Source organism: Penicillium robsamsonii (assembly GCF_028829455.1).
Source record: "Penicillium robsamsonii strain IBT 29466 chromosome Unknown utg000005l_segment0_segment0, whole genome shotgun sequence".
NCBI lineage: Eukaryota > Fungi > Ascomycota > Eurotiomycetes > Eurotiales > Aspergillaceae > Penicillium > Penicillium robsamsonii.
Genome location: NW_026643223.1, coordinates 2,948,231 through 2,963,216, shown reverse-complemented (window position 1 = coordinate 2,963,216; position 14,986 = coordinate 2,948,231). Strand labels below are relative to the sequence as shown.

Here is a 14,986-nt window from a genome sequence, read left to right as displayed (position 1 = left end):
GTTATATTATATTACCTACAGATTCAATCGGTTTAGAACAATATATATAACTAGATATGGATATGTCTAAACATAGATCATCGCACTTGCCCTTGTCAGGTTTGAGGCGGAGAGCCAACAGGGGAGCTTTCTCCAGACTCTTCCCCCCCCCCCCCCCCAAAAGCTGTAGAACTACTCTCCCACATATTCTTCATTGTTCCTTTTTTTTTAATCTTTGCATTTTCTTCAGTACAGAATCAAAACATCTCTGTATTGACATCTCTACCATTGCTGAATTGACCTATAGCTATCGCTGATTGGTCTGGAACCCTCTCCAGTCAACGTAATAACAGCCCTGTGTTATGGCCCCCCGTGAGAAAAGCTCGCTCAAGCGAGGAAGGGTACGCTCTATTCTAATTGGCGCTGCTCATCTGCTTACAGGGGTTACTATAGGCCACTGTCGATGCAGATTCACAAGACCAAAAGAAACCTCGACGCTCTCAAAGAATCTCGAGTCAAGTCCAACAAGACACACCAGTCGACTTGGATTACTTGCCGACCCCAGTCACCGGTCCTCAATCTACCGCTACGGAGACTCGGAACGAGCTTACTGTCACACCCCCTGAAAGCCCTCGCCACAGCCATCAACAAATCTCATCCCAACCCGAATGGTCACACGCGATTTCCTCGCCAGCGTTCGAGGATACCCAGGCGCTTTCACAGTTTGTGTATCCACCCAGAGCATTCGCAGACGATGTGAAAGATGAGGACGCGGAAGGGGTCTGGGGCTACCTGCTACCACTGGATGAGAACGGGAATGGCCCACTTGTGCTGAGGAAGCGCGATGGTTGCGATAATGGTGATGATGCTACCAAACCCAAGGGGAAGAAGGCCCAAAACTCCAAGAGTGCCAAGTCGCCAGGTGGCTTCTTGGTCGGCCGTCATCCTGAGTGTGGTAAGTGATAGCTTGATGGTTATCGAGTGTTTGTTCTGACTATAGTCAGATCGCGTCCTTGAAATTCCCACAATTTCAAACCGGCACTTCCTCATCTTTGCTGAAAAGAAGAAAGGCGACATGGTTGCTGTGCTGGAGGACCTCTCTAGCAATGGAACATTTGTTAATGATGCCATTGTTGGGCGTAACAAGCACCGAGAACTGGAGGACGGCGATGAAGTTTCGATTCTGAATGAAGCTCGTTTTGTTTTCCGCTATCCTCGTACTCGGGAAACGAATGGTTTCCGTCAGCAATACCGGATTCTCAAGCAGCTCGGCAAAGGCCACTTTGCAACCGTTTATCTGTGTGCGGAACGATCTACCGGAGACAAGTATGCAGTCAAAGTCTTTGAAAGACGCCTTGGTGACTCGCAAAAATCACAAAATGACAATGCTCTGCAGCAAGAGATCGCGTTGTTGATGGGCGTTCACCACCCGAATCTACTGTGTCTCAAGGAACCCTTTGATGAAAGTGACGGCGCTTATTTGGTACTTGAATTGGCACCCGAGGGAGAACTGTTCAACTGGATTGTGAATAATCAGAAAATGACCGAGAATGAAACTCGCCGTGTGTTCCGCCAACTGTTTGACGGATTGAAATATCTGGTAGGCATATCGAAAGTCCACACATATACATTACTGGGTCAGCTAATGTATCATCAGCACGAACGAGGAATTGTGCATCGAGATATCAAGCCAGAAAACATCCTGGTTGCAGACAGGGCTTTGAATGTGAAATTGGGTGACTTTGGGCTGGCTAAAATTATTGGGGAAGAATCTTTCACAACGACCCTGTAGGTGAAACCTCGTTCAAGTCAATGTGAATGATCGCTAACATTTTTTTCCAGTTGTGGTACACCAAGTTGTAAGTCACAAAGTATGGGACCTTGAAACCTCGGTGTGAATACTAATTTCGCAGACGTTGCCCCGGAGATTTTGCAAGATACCCGCCACCGAAAATATACCAAGGCTGTGGACGTATGGTCCCTTGGTGTCGTTCTCTACATCTGTCTCTGTGGCTTCCCGCCGTTCTCGGATGAACTGAACACTCCAGATAACCCATTGAGCCTCGCCCAACAGATCAAGATGGGCAAGTTTGACTACCCGTCACCGTACTGGGACTCTGTTGGCGATCCCGCCCTGGACCTAATCGACAGAATGCTTACCGTGGACGTCAACAAGAGGATCACGGTGGATGAGTGTCTCGAGCATCCTTGGATGACCGGAAAGTACCCAAGTGTCACTGACAGCACAGATGGCCTGACAGGGGCTCTTGGTAAACTAGACTTTTCTAAGCGCAAGTTTAAGCGGGAGCGGACCTTGTTGAGCAGTATCAACGATGCTCACTTCAGTGAGCACGCCGAAGGCAGCGAGAAACCGGTCAAAGTATTCCGAAATGAAGCCGGGAAACGTGTCCACAACCGACCAGCCAAGCGTGAAGTCTCCCCCAGTGGCAACCGGCAGCCGAAAGATTTCATCAACATTGGGGAGCGTGGCGATCCTACCTTGTACGACAATTAAGGGCTACTGTGGCTTTGTACAACTTTTATTCTTATTGACTGCGTAATATCATCATCGGGGGGGGGGTACCAAATGGGAGTTCCATGTATAGTTAGGTCAAAATGGAATGATACATGTATTAGAAATGTCATAAGTAATCCATACCAAACGGGCAAATGCATCCAAGCTAAAAGAGTAGTCAATATACAATATATTGAATAGTCAAAATAAATCCATAGCGTACGGGAACCCCTTGGCCGAAGTGGCGTGATGTGTATAGCCATGTACTATAGGGTTCCTCCGTACTCCGTGCTAACTAGGCACAGGAATCGACCGAAATAGATAGAAATAGACATTAAATAGACATAAAAAATACATAAAAAATAGGAGTAATAGAAGAAAGAAATAAAACTTACGATTGAAAATTATATGCTTGGCACATCTCTAGACCAGGGGCGGGTCTATCTCTCGCCGAATGATATCGGACTGAATTATTTTTCCTTTCGCCTCCGGTTTAACCTTCTCAACTTCTCTTTCGATTGATTCAATTGGAGGGTTTATAGGGTCATTGTGAGCCCGTTTTCTTTCTTTCTGTTCTTTGCTTTCACTCTTCTCCTTTTGCTTCTGGACAACATGGGTCTCTTCTCAAGTTTCCTCGCAACCTTCTGCGAGCACTGCTCGACCCAGTCAGTCTACACTTTGGCTAGTGTTGGAGCACTGTCGTTCATTGCGCTGTCAGTCGTGATCAATGTGCTCCGTCAGCTCTTTTTCAAGAAGGTCCATGAGCCCCCCGTGGTCTTCCACTGGTTCCCCTTTTTTGGAAGCACCATCAGCTATGGCATGGACCCATACACGTTCTTCGACAACGCCCGCGCAAAGGTATGTCAATCGCAGATGTGTGTGGTCCACAGAAGAAAGCAATCGCTAATTTGGGGGGTAAAACGCTGGTAGTATGGCGACATCTTCACTTTCATCCTCCTGGGCAAGAAGACCACCGTCTACCTAGGCACCAAGGGCAACGAGTTCATCCTCAATGGCAAGCTTCGTGATGTGAACGCCGAAGAGGTTTACTCTCCCCTCACCACCCCCGTCTTCGGTCGTCACGTCGTCTACGATTGCCCCAATGCTAAGCTCATGGAGCAGAAGAAGGTATGAAGAGAATAGATTATGCGACCAAAGTCCGGCTACTGACCGCTGGATAGTTTGTCAAATTTGGTCTTACTTCCGAGGCCCTTCGGTCTTATGTTCACTTGATCACCAATGAGGTTGATGACTTTGTGAAGAGCTCACCCGCTTTCCAGGGCACCAAGGGTACTATCAATGTTTCGAAGGTCATTGCCGAAATCACAATCTACACAGCATCCCGCTCGTTGCAAGGACAGGAAGTCCGCGATCGATTCGACTCGACTTTTGCTGAAATGTACCACGACCTCGATAAGGGTTTCGCTCCTATCAACTTCATGCTGCCATGGGCCCCGCTCCCCCACAACCGCAAGCGCGATGCTGCCCAGAAGAAGATGACCGACACATACATGGATATCATCAAGGCGCGCCGTACATCTGGTGAGAAGAAGGACTCCGAGGATATGGTCTGGAACTTGATGTCGTGCACTTATAAGAATGGCACCCCGATTCCCGATGAGGAAATTGCCCACATGATGATTGCGTTGCTTATGGCAGGCCAGCACTCTTCCTCCTCTACTGCTGCCTGGATTGTTCTGCGCCTGGCCGCCTGCCCCGAGATTGTGGAGGAGCTTTACCAAGAACAACTCCAGATTCTGGGCTCTGACCTCCCTCCTCTCACCCACGAAGGACTCCAGAAGCTCGACTTGCACTCCAAGGTGATCAAGGAAACCCTCCGTATCCACGCTCCGATCCACTCGATCATTCGCGCCGTCAAGAACCCCATGCCCGTGGAAGGCACCTCTTATGTTATCCCTACCACTCACAATGTCCTCTCTTCTCCGGGTGTTACTGCTCGCTCTGCAGAGTTCTTCCCCGAGCCTCTGAAGTGGAACCCCCACCGCTGGGATGAGGCTGAGACTACCAAGGAAGAAGATGAGGAGCAGATCGACTACGGTTATGGACTGGTTACCAAGGGCACAAATAGTCCTTACCTGCCTTTCGGTGCTGGTCGTCATCGCTGCATTGGTGAACAGTTTGCCTATGTGCAGTTGGGCACAATTTTAGCTGCGCTAGTGAGACACTTCAAGTTCTCCAAGCCCAACGCTGATACACCCTTCCCCGAGACGGATTATTCAGTAAGAGATGCTCTATCGCGATCAACTTGGTGTTTTAACTGACCATATTCTAGTCCCTCTTCTCCAAGCCTCTGGGTACATCGTTTGTTCAGTACGAGAAGCGTGGAGTTAAAGCATGATCGGAGTTATGTTTTAGAAAAGATTCCCATTCACCTTTTGATCACATATTAATGCCCCCCCCCCTCCTCTTGATACAGCAAATGTTCAGACTGAACTTGGGCCAAGTCCAGTCGGTGGATTTGACAGCTCTAGCATCATGGATTTCCTTCTTCACCTCGAGAGACGATTTTGCTGTATAAATATTCACTTCTGGCGACTTTAAATCGCATGTTTCTCTAAATTTTTACATAGCTCAATCATATTATTTTAATCAGACATAAGAACACACTACTTGGCTCCAGAAAAACTAAAGATGAAAAAGAAATCATGATTGCAATAGTATAGCAATAGTATAGTACAGTTCGAATTTGAACATCCAGGCTCAACAAGAAATATGCAAGATACACGAGGTGGTTCCACCGTTCACATTCACGCCTTCTTTCTCTCATCCAGCCTCTTCTTGTTCTGGACTTCCCGGCGTCGTCGCTCACCACCATCGACCTTCTGTCCCCGTCTGTCCTCCCACATGCCCTCCTGGACCGAAATGGTGGCCGCAGTACCATTGGAGCCCTTCAAGGGCTGAAGGAACGGACCCATGGGCTGACAGCCGCGGTGAATCTTCATGTGCGCAAATTTCTTGATCAGTTGTTTCTTGTTATACTGATATGTAGTGACATCAGGTGCCAGGTTGACAATGGCTTTCACCATGCCGGGTGACAGTGTGGCGGAAGAAGTTTGAACGGCCGCTTGTGCTTCATGTGTCAGGCCTCTGGCATTAATAGGCACTTCAACAACCCGCAATTGTGCAACACCATCGACCACGGTCTCCAGGTCACCTCCAGGGCCGTACAGTCCGTTTCTGAACTTCTCGCGCTTCCGGATCAGGTACCGTCGCTGGCGGGCTGGCTCAATTCCGGCTTGGCGGAGTTGGTTGGAGTTTAAAGTGAAAAGTTCTTCCCATGAGGGGATCTTGCCCGCTTGCTTGGACATTTCACGGCCGATCAGCGTGAGGAAGGTCGGGACGTCAGGAACGAAAGGGGTCGGAGATGGCACAGGCGGGGGCGCGTTCTTGTGGAGTGATCGAATATATTGGCTGGAAATTGACACTGGTTTGAAAAGGCGCGCTGTCAAGCTGCCTAGCGGTGAATTGCGCATTGCCATGACACTCATGGTGAAAGGTGTTGCGGGAAGGATGCCGCAAGCCCTGACTCTATTGGTAACCCTCGTGCTTTTGTTTCCCGGAAAATTGGATTCGTAGTATCGATGAGAGGAGCTGCTAAGGAATGCCTTTGAGGTTGACGGGTTTCCAGCAGTTTCCGAGGGAATTGGCCGGGGGGTCGCTGTTGACTGACTTGGAGAAATTTCGGGAGTCGCCAAAAAGTCCGGGATCAACAATACTCCGGGCCTATGGGGTTATGACATCGGCCCTTATATTTCGACATTGCTATCTTCACCTCAGACTTTTTTCCGCTAAAGATGATCTCTTAATTATAGTAGCCACTAAATATCTGTGGCTATTTCTAACTTCGTGTTGCTCCTCATAGTTTGACCTTGTGCTTCAAACCACCTTAACCATGGCACTCTCGCCCTTCGGCTCTCGTTCACCATCCATGACTGTGCATTCCCCAAATACAGCAATCAGACTGAGAGCTACTGCTGCACAAAAATCAGTTGCTGGAACTGCAGCTGTAGCTGTGTCAAAATCCGTGCAGAATGGGGATCGCGAACTCACTGAACAACTGAATATTGATGTCCGGGAACGATACGTCAAAGGTATTTAAACATGAGCTGCATTGTTGTCTTGGGACCGCTATGCTAACAGAGAACTAGACAAGAAAGTAGGTGAAGGTACATATGCCGTGGTCTATGTTGGCCACCTCCGACACGACCCCTCATCCCTCGTCGCGATCAAGAAGATCAAAGTCAATGCCGAATACAAGGATGGACTTGCTATGGATGCGGTTCGTGAAGTGAAGTACCTTCAAGAGCTGAAACATCCCAACGTCATTGCCCTCCACGATGTTTTCTCCTCAAAGGATCAAAATCTAAGCTTGGTTCTTGAGTTTCTTCCCGGTGGAGATCTTGAGATGCTCATCAAAGACAGTGATATTCACTACGGTGTGGCCGATGTCAAAGCTTGGATGGGCATGCTTGCCCGGGGTGTATGGTGGTGCCATGAGAACTTTGTTCTCCACCGGGATATCAAGCCCAACAACTTGCTGATCGCGTCAGACGGGGAGGTTAAATTGGCCGATTTTGGTCTCGCCAGATCCTTTGCCGATCCCCTGTTTAACATGACCCATCAAGTCATCACTCGGTGGTATCGGCCACCCGAGCTTCTCTACGGTGCACGTCAATACTCCGGCGCGGTCGATGTTTGGTCCATGGGGATGGTCTTTGCCGAGCTCCTGCTACGAGTTCCATTTGTGGCGGGCAATACGGACCTGGACCAAACCTCCAAAATCTGCGAAGCGTTCGGCACCCCAACGGAGGAGAATTGGCCTGGGGTCAGCAAATTGCCTTACTACATTGCCACTGACAAAGCCCATTTGGTGCCGTTACAAGGGCGCGATTTCTTCATGCGACAGTTCCCCACTGCAGGTCCGGTGGGCGCTGATCTGCTGATGTCGATGTGTGCGCTTGACCCCCGTAAGCGCAGTACGGCTGTGCAGTGTCTGCGACACAATTGGTGGACAATTGAACCCCGGCCGACTAAGAACGAAGATCTCCCGCGGAAATCTGGAGGGACTAAAAAGATGGGAGATGATTTGACCAGACGTGGTGGCGAGCTGGATGAGGCCATGTTCAAGAGTGCTGCCCGGCAACTGGATTTCGGTATGAAATAATGACACAAAATACAAGATAGACAAAGAAAAACAAAGCCTAGCAGGGTAATAATGGTATTATTCAGCCGAAACACTAAATATGCATGGCATTGGCATCTGCAGCAACTATTGGATTGTCTCCAGGGCTGAAGTCCATGATAGTAAGAGAGACAATCGAGTCGGGAACCGCCATTCCCTCATCACCTGTCATGTATCCAGTTGGGCCATAGCCTGTTTACGTATTTAAAAAAAAGAAAGAGAGGGGCATAGGCTCCCTTGCCCTGTATTCAAGAGGTTCTCCCAATAACTCTATAGTTACTATATACTTTTTTAGTTTGTAGATGTAGATATGGTTATATACAGGTCACGGGACGGGACGTAAATGAGGATCAACGCCAGACTAATTTTAATTTTTGGTTTACCTGTCAATCTTTGCTTGATTCGAATAGCCGTTATCGAACAGGAGTTCATCCCAAGCTTCACCTGTATAGGGAGAGAGCTACCTATACTCCTTCGACCCTTAAGGACAATAGGTCTCCTCCCGATCTCCCGATCTCCCAATCTCCGGGTCTCTAGGTCTCTAGATACCTTTCTAGCCGCAATAATGAGGTCCTAAAAAAATGAAGCTTAAGACATTTCATTCGCCCCCTTTTCCTCTCGACTTCCCAAACTTGAAACCTCCACTGCCTATCATTGGAAGATGCTCCGAGCTTCCTAAAGGCTGCCCCTGCGGTTTACTAAAGGTGCTATCCCCCCCCCCCCCCCCCCCCCCCTTTTTTCCTACTTTCTATGGTTGTAGGGATATAGAGGAGAAGAAGGGTATTTTATCCATTATAGTGAGTCTAGGAGAAAAGAAGAGAGAGAGTGTGAGTATATCTATAAAGAGAGGTATAGTTATCTAAATAGTTATTTAAAGGTATTAAATAATCAAATATATTAAGTCTGGCCCCGTTCTCTGCGGGGATTATTTTGATACTTTTCTCTTCTCTCTCTCTTTCTCTTCCTCTCTCCCTCCCCCCCCCCCTCTCTCTCTGTGCCTCTATAGATTTTCATCTTCCATCTTTATTTTCATCTCTCTGCTTCCCCGTCGCGATTGCAATGCAACATATGCTTTGAATCTGTGAGTACCCGAGATCTAAATCATAACATAGCATCCGTTATCGCGTCTCGATCTCCCGAGACTCTTGAAACCCCGTGGAATTTCTCTCTCGGATTCAACATGTCTCATTTGACTAACTGTGATGGTACAGACTCAACAATCTGCCCACATGGCCATCGCGTCCACTGATTAAATCCATTCGCGTTTCAAGACACCCCATGGCCTCAATGTCAACATTACCGCAGCCCTCGCAGCTGTCGCGGCCAGTGCCACCTCCAACTGGATCGTTACCCCCTCTCCCTAAACCCAGAAAGTCTACATCTTCCGACACACCACGGGCTGCATCCCCCTACCAGGCCTCCAAACTGCGGACCCCATCCAGCCCCAAACCATCGCTCAAGTCGCCTCTATCAACTTCAAACTCAACCTCCAACCTAAATGCCCGATCAACTTCTGGTGGGCGCACTCCGGGTAGCCCCGACAAATCTTTGCGCCGAACAATCAGTATCGCATCGTTCCCCCAACCACCAAAGGCCAGCAGCCGTCCATCCACTGCATCATCGCTCTCTGGGATCCAAGGTGCTACTTCCAGTGTGCGACCCCAAAGAAGCTCACGACTGAGCACAGGAACCATGAGCAGCTACCGAAGCTCAAAGACCCCATCATTACTCAACGGTAGTGGAGAAGGTAAATTCATATCAAGTGGAGATGCGCGAGATCCAGAGGCATCTCCAACCCATAGCAGAAGTTCTTCCGCCCAAGGGTCTTGCTCAACGAGCGCGACGACTTTTGAGGATGCAGATGATTCAACGGGGAAATCAAGCTCTAAGCCAAAGGAGATCAAGGGCAATGTGCTTGTCAGCGTGCGTGTGCGTCCTGACAACAACAATGGAGAGACTTCCCGAAATCATGGTGAATGGTCCGTCGATAGCCGGCAAAGCCTCATCTCATACCGTGGGAAAGAAGGAGGAGATTATTTTTATGGTGAGAACGATATTCATTGCTTGCCCACCGTTCGTAACTAACCGTGGAGCAGATAATGTCTTTAATCCACAAGAAAACAACGCCAAGGTTTATGATTCGGCTGCCAAGCGTCTTGTCCGGCGTGTCATGGAGGGTTACCATGGAACAGTCTTTGCATATGGTATGACGGGAACTGGAAAGACCTTCTCTATGCAGGGAACAGCCACCTCCCCTGGTGTAATTCCACTCGCAATCACCGACATATTTTCCTTCATCAGAGAGACCCCACATCGGGAGTTCTTGCTGCGGGTCAGCTATCTGGAAATCTACAACGAGAAGATTAACGATCTTCTTTCTGCTTCCGCTGCCAACGGGCCTGCAGGGGCCCAGGAGGAAATCAAATTGAGAGAGGACAGCAAACGAGGAGTATATGCAACGCCGCTCAAGGAAGAGATCGTCCAGAGCCCGACACAACTCCTCCGTGTTATCGCCCGAGGTGACCATGCACGACGGACGAGCAGCACACAGTTCAATGCGCGCAGTTCTCGAAGTCACGCGGTGGTTCAGATCGTGGTCGAGAGTCGAGAGCGAGTACCCTCCGGCAGCTCTCAAGATAAGCGCTCCGGGATCGCCCCCGGTGGTGTGCGGGTGTCAACCTTGAGTCTGATTGATCTGGCTGGCTCTGAGCGTGCAGCCGATGATAAGGAACGCCGCACAGAAGGTGCTCATATCAACAAAAGTCTGCTCACTCTGGGCACCATCATCTCTCGGCTATCGGAAAACAAGGATAAACAAGGCAACCCCACAGACCGCGATGGGAGGCATTTGCCTTACCGAGATAGCAAGTTAACTCGACTATTGCAGCCAGCGTTGTCCGGTGGCTCGCTCGTGAGTATTCTGTGCACCATTCAATTCACGAGCGCGGTCAATTCGCATACCGGTGAAACTCTGAATACCATGAAATTCGCTGCGCGGGCGAAGAACAATATAGTAAGCCACGCCAAAAAGGCCGAGGAGGCATACGGTGGCGGTGGCAGTGATTCCGGAAGTCGGGTGCTGCTTGAACGATACCGTATGGAGATTCAGGCCCTTCGCGGTCAACTTGATACCCAGGCCAAATCCCAGGCGGAGAAGGAGCTCAAGTGGGACGAGCAGCAGTATGAAAAGGAAGCACAAGCCCGACACGAGGAACAGGTGTTGGAGATGCAGTTGGCGCGGACTGCGCTCAAAGAGCGGATCGAACATCTCAATCGCCTGATTTTGAGCTCCAAGTCCACTGGTGTAAACAACCATAACAGTCTCTCTGCGTTTGGACGTCTTTCCCGCATGTCTACAACGGATTCTGGTGCGCGGTCACTACGTTCTTCCGCCAGCCAATCTACACTAGGTGCCGGCCATTCATCGATTCGACCCATCTCGTTCATGTCAGTCAATAGCAACGATCCCTCCTCGAGTATGCTGTACCCAGGAGGATCGTTTGGCAACGAGGACGAATATGACCTTGGTGAATTTGGCGATGGCAAAGCAAGCCTACAACGACAGGTCACTGCGCTGCAAGCGGATCTCGGTGATAAGAATCGGTACATCTCTACCCTGGAGCGCCGGCTGCTCCAGGCAAGACGGTCTAGTCATTCCCGAATATCAGTGGGCATTAAGCCCGCAAATGCCACAATTGCCGAGCATCCAGATGTCTCGGCTTTGGTTCGTGAGAAAGATATGGAGATCAATGAGCTCCGGCTGCAACTCGATGATAAAGATCGCATGCTTGCCGCGCTTCGATCCGCAGCTCGGCATCGAGACTTGGCTGCTGTGACCAATGACTCGCAGTCACCAGAGCTGAAGAGCAAGAGTGGGTCTACTACTGGCGATGCAGACAGTTTTGCAGGGACCAATGGCTTCATTCCACAATCTGAGAGACAATCTGAGAGACAATCTGAGAGACAATCTGAGAGTCCAGACAAGCGTCCCTTATCTGGTGGAAGTGAAAAGGAAGACGCGGGGAAGAACATGGACGAGGTCTCACGCATGCTGGAGGAAATGATCCAGAGTCGAGCAGAAAGTGGGCACAATGCTAAGAACAGGAGCATTGCTAGTGAAAGCCGACGACAATCCTCATCAGCGGAGGTGCCAGGTCTAAACCCAACTGCTCCCTCGTGGAATCCAAACCTCAGCTCGCCATTCCGAGGATGAAAACCTCGATACGTTGTTTTTACTTTTATTTTTTGTCCTTTTGCGGAAGCTCTTTGATTTTGTTTGATCTGATACCCAATTCATAGGTTTACTTTCTTGCGTGTGTATTTAATCCGAACTACATTTGGAGACTGAGCGTTTTGGTTTTGTTTCTGGCTTATTTCGCCATATGCTGTATAGTATGCCCATAAAAGGTCCATATGTTGTAGTAGACTGGTCAAACCATATACATTATCATGAGATGATCTCCAACTCGCCTTCTCTGTCTTTGGCATAGACATCCTTCCATTGGTCCCACAGCCGCATCAGCTCCTCCACATATCGAGAATGGAGTTCATCAATGTACTGATCGTTGATCTTGTCACGGTTCTTCTGCTGCATGACCGGGATTGGTCGTCCAACCACAATATTGAGAGGAGTTCGATATGGCATCAGTCCGACATCGTAGTTGAAGATACCGCGTGCATGGAACAGGGGAATAGTGAATCCTAACGTATGTTTTACAAGCATCTGAATCTTGTGGATGATTGGGTGCTGATCGGAGTCTACTTGATCATAGAGGTCATTTTCACCAAAAGCCAAGACAGGTACCAGATCAGCTCCCGTGCGAATAGCGAGCTTGACAAACCCTTTGCGTCGCTTCAACACGAGACGCAAGGAATTAGGCCGGGCATTGAGAGATTCTCGGGCACCTCCCACGACGATCGTGATTGCTCGTCCCATGCCCTCTCCATCTGCGCCTCCTTTTGTGAGGATATTCTCACAGGATTCCCGAGAAACACTGGCAATTCCCATGGCAAGTGCGTATTCTCGGTAGAAAGGAATGCGGAAGTTCGCATCCAGCGTCAGCAGGGTGTTGGTAATTCCTGGGAAAAGCTTGGAGAAACCCAAAGCCTCCGTCCCAAATGCGGCGAAGGCACCATGGGAGATAATACCATGTGGGTGGTATCCAAAGATATACTTCTTTGTAGGCGGAAGCGACTCCTCGCGGTGAAGACGAGCAGGGAAGTAAGATGCATACACTTTCCAGATAGGAAGTGAGCGCAGGAAAGAACTACGTCCCTTGAGATGCCCTGATGTAGCAGCAGTAGAGAAGAGAGATATGTAAACGAGATATGGGACCAAGAGTGGCCAGGACAACGGAATGGCACAGGTAAAGAAGAAGATGGTCAGGAAGATAGCGATGGTCAACGTGTGGCATAGCACCACGAATGTTTGTAGGCGTCGCTCAAGACCAATATTTAAAGGAGCCCAGTGGATGCTGTGTAAGGTCAGTTAAGGATAAATTGAAGAGTTGTTGGACATGTCTTACCGTTTTCTTCCACGCCTCGACTGAGATGTAGGCGCCGGTGCACGCCCAGCTGATCGAGTTTCCCCGTTCATTGTTGGATGAGGAGAAACAACCCTTTGTGGTGACAGAACTTCTGCACAGCACTCTGTCTCAGCTCGAGTCGTGGCAATGCGAGAGATGCTAAAGCTCATGTAGATTGCCAAAAATTATTGGGGGCTGCGGTGGATCCCGGGAACGATCTCTCCGTCGAGGATTCGATGCAAGTGATCTATACAACTTTCCCTATGATGTGAGTCAAAATTGTGTACCCCCAATGCCGAGCAATCAACGATTAGGGGCATACGCTAAGTTGTCTTATGACGTTGGTTGTGGATACTGCAAGGCACCCGGAAACAGTCCAGCTTAGGTAATCCATGTTTCCCCGGGGCCCGAGACACCTATATATCGGCCGTGGACATGAACAATCTGTATGATATATGGTACAATAATAACCCTAGAGTATCAGATGACTCTTCTATCATGTTCAATATTGAATTCTTTTGATTCATAGGATATATCTAGTTTAAAACAGGAAATCATAAAAAGTGCAAACACCAAATAACTCCAAGTTTTATGTCCAATGCGCTTCAGATGCAGACGTGCATAAACTCTATGCTTTGATCATGAAGATCTAGCTCATGTTAGCAAACATATCATAGCAAATAGTTGCTGCATAGCTTACCTCGTTGAGAGACTTGTCGTCCATAATAGCTCTCTTCTTCTGGGCGATATGGCGTGACCGAGTGACATTCCGTCCCATAGGCCGCCGCTCCCTGGATATTGTTGCTACTACCTTGGATTCTGGTTCAGTCTTGTCTGAAGAATCACTCTCATCGGTATCAGCCTTTCTCTTCTTGGACTTCTTCTTCTTCTTCTTTGATTCCGAGCTTGATTCGTTGCCATCCGTTTCGTCTCGAGAGCGCGATTTCTTGGATTTGGACTTGGACTTGGACTTGGATTTGGATTTGCGGGCCGGAGCATCCGATTCACTTGAAGAAGTTTCATCGTCCTCTGTGGTCTTTGTGCGTTCTTTCTTGTCCGATTTGGGTTTCTTCGATGTTGCGTCCTTGGGAGTCGGCGGAGGAATCTCGAGTTCCTTTTCCTGTGTCAACAGTCCAGCGCTGACGAACCTGACTTCCGGGAATTTCAGGGCGGCATATCGAGCCAATCGAACGTCATCGCGCTTTCGCTCATCCTTCTTCAATTCCACTTCGCTCTTGCCATTGAGTCGACCAAGCAATCCTTTGAAGGCATCAAGTCCAGTCGGCTCAGTCTCTCGTCCAATACGAGCACCCAATCCGAGATTATCGTCCTTGAGGGTGACTTTGATGTGGGAAGCACTGGCGGCGGTCAACAGATTGGCGTGTGCGGCGTCCTTTGCTCCCAGAAGACTTCCAGGAGTCCAGCCCTGAGAGCTCATGATCCGATGTCCGAACCCGGTTGTGGACCGGGTCCATTTGGTGTTATTGGGATCATTGCCGATCTTGGTACTCCTACTCACGCGTTAGAAGATCATGTGTGAAAGGAGTAGGTTCTATCGCATACCTCCGCGGCCCTGCTAAACCCATGGCGACAATATTGAATCAAACAGAGAAGTGTTTGGAGATCGAAGAATTAAAAAGAAAGAAAAAAAAAAGTCGAAAGCGGGATGAGTCAGCAATCGATAAGGCCTCCACAGGGCCCGACCTCGCGGGGAGAAGAGAGAAGAGAGACCTCGGGAGCTCTTGACAACTCCACCTTCAACAA

At 49.1% G+C, this 14,986-nt stretch overlaps 7 protein-coding genes across 7 annotated transcripts; 4 read left to right on the top strand and 3 right to left on the bottom strand.

The window, feature by feature from the left end:
- Positions 1-341: 341 nt before the first annotated feature.
- N7447_009150 (uncharacterized protein) lies at positions 342-2,494 on the top strand (the record flags this gene model as incomplete). The annotated part of the gene is made up of 6 exons (XM_057233412.1): positions 342-380; positions 433-934; positions 984-1,579; positions 1,637-1,767; positions 1,822-1,838; positions 1,893-2,494. 6 exons carry the CDS (start codon positions 342-344, stop codon positions 2,492-2,494), a joined length of 1,887 nt encoding a protein of 628 aa, XP_057082954.1.
- A 612-nt stretch (positions 2,495-3,106) lies between these two features.
- On the top strand, positions 3,107-4,853 carry N7447_009149 (cytochrome P450; the record flags this gene model as incomplete). The annotated part of the gene is made up of 4 exons (XM_057233411.1): positions 3,107-3,352; positions 3,425-3,622; positions 3,676-4,734; positions 4,788-4,853. The coding sequence occupies 4 exons, from the start codon at positions 3,107-3,109 to the stop codon at positions 4,851-4,853; spliced, it is 1,569 nt and encodes a 522-aa protein (XP_057082953.1).
- Positions 4,854-5,262: 409 nt separating this feature from the next.
- Positions 5,263-6,003, bottom strand: N7447_009148 (mitochondrial 37S ribosomal protein mS41; the record flags this gene model as incomplete). The annotated part of the gene is made up of 1 exon (XM_057233410.1): positions 5,263-6,003. One exon carries the CDS (start codon positions 6,001-6,003, stop codon positions 5,263-5,265), a length of 741 nt encoding a protein of 246 aa, XP_057082952.1.
- Positions 6,004-6,407: 404 nt separating this feature from the next.
- On the top strand, positions 6,408-7,679 carry kin28 (TFIIH complex serine/threonine-protein kinase subunit KIN28; the record flags this gene model as incomplete). The annotated part of the gene is made up of 2 exons (XM_057233409.1): positions 6,408-6,606; positions 6,664-7,679. The coding sequence occupies 2 exons, from the start codon at positions 6,408-6,410 to the stop codon at positions 7,677-7,679; spliced, it is 1,215 nt and encodes a 404-aa protein (XP_057082951.1).
- A 1,296-nt stretch (positions 7,680-8,975) lies between these two features.
- N7447_009146 (putative kinesin family protein (KipA)) lies at positions 8,976-11,910 on the top strand (the record flags this gene model as incomplete). Its single annotated transcript, XM_057233408.1, has 2 exons — positions 8,976-9,741; positions 9,794-11,910. 2 exons carry the CDS (start codon positions 8,976-8,978, stop codon positions 11,908-11,910), a joined length of 2,883 nt encoding a protein of 960 aa, XP_057082950.1.
- A 234-nt stretch (positions 11,911-12,144) lies between these two features.
- Positions 12,145-13,293, bottom strand: N7447_009145 (uncharacterized protein; the record flags this gene model as incomplete). The annotated part of the gene is made up of 2 exons (XM_057233407.1): positions 12,145-13,171; positions 13,223-13,293. The coding sequence occupies 2 exons, from the start codon at positions 13,291-13,293 to the stop codon at positions 12,145-12,147; spliced, it is 1,098 nt and encodes a 365-aa protein (XP_057082949.1).
- A 463-nt stretch (positions 13,294-13,756) lies between these two features.
- Positions 13,757-14,835, bottom strand: pxr1 (telomerase inhibitor/ribosome biogenesis protein PXR1). Its single transcript, XM_057233406.1, has 3 exons — positions 14,786-14,835; positions 13,923-14,733; positions 13,757-13,871 (listed from the first exon to the last, which is right to left on the bottom strand). Exons 1-3 carry the CDS (start codon positions 14,806-14,808, stop codon positions 13,851-13,853), a joined length of 855 nt encoding a protein of 284 aa, XP_057082948.1. The 5' UTR covers positions 14,809-14,835; the 3' UTR covers positions 13,757-13,850.
- Between the last annotated feature and the right edge of the window lie 151 nt (positions 14,836-14,986).

Bases quoted from the DNA above. Each gene is read 5' to 3' on its own strand.
- pxr1 (XM_057233406.1), bottom strand. From the start codon at position 14,808: ATGGGTTTAGCAGGGCCGCGGAG. The intron at 14,734-14,785 runs GTATGCGATAGA...ACGCGTGAGTAG, and splicing joins GGTTTAGCAGGGCCGCGGAG to GAGTACCAAGATCGGCAATG. The intron at 13,872-13,922 runs GTAAGCTATGCA...AACATGAGCTAG, and splicing joins ACGACAAGTCTCTCAACGAG to ATCTTCATGATCAAAGCATA.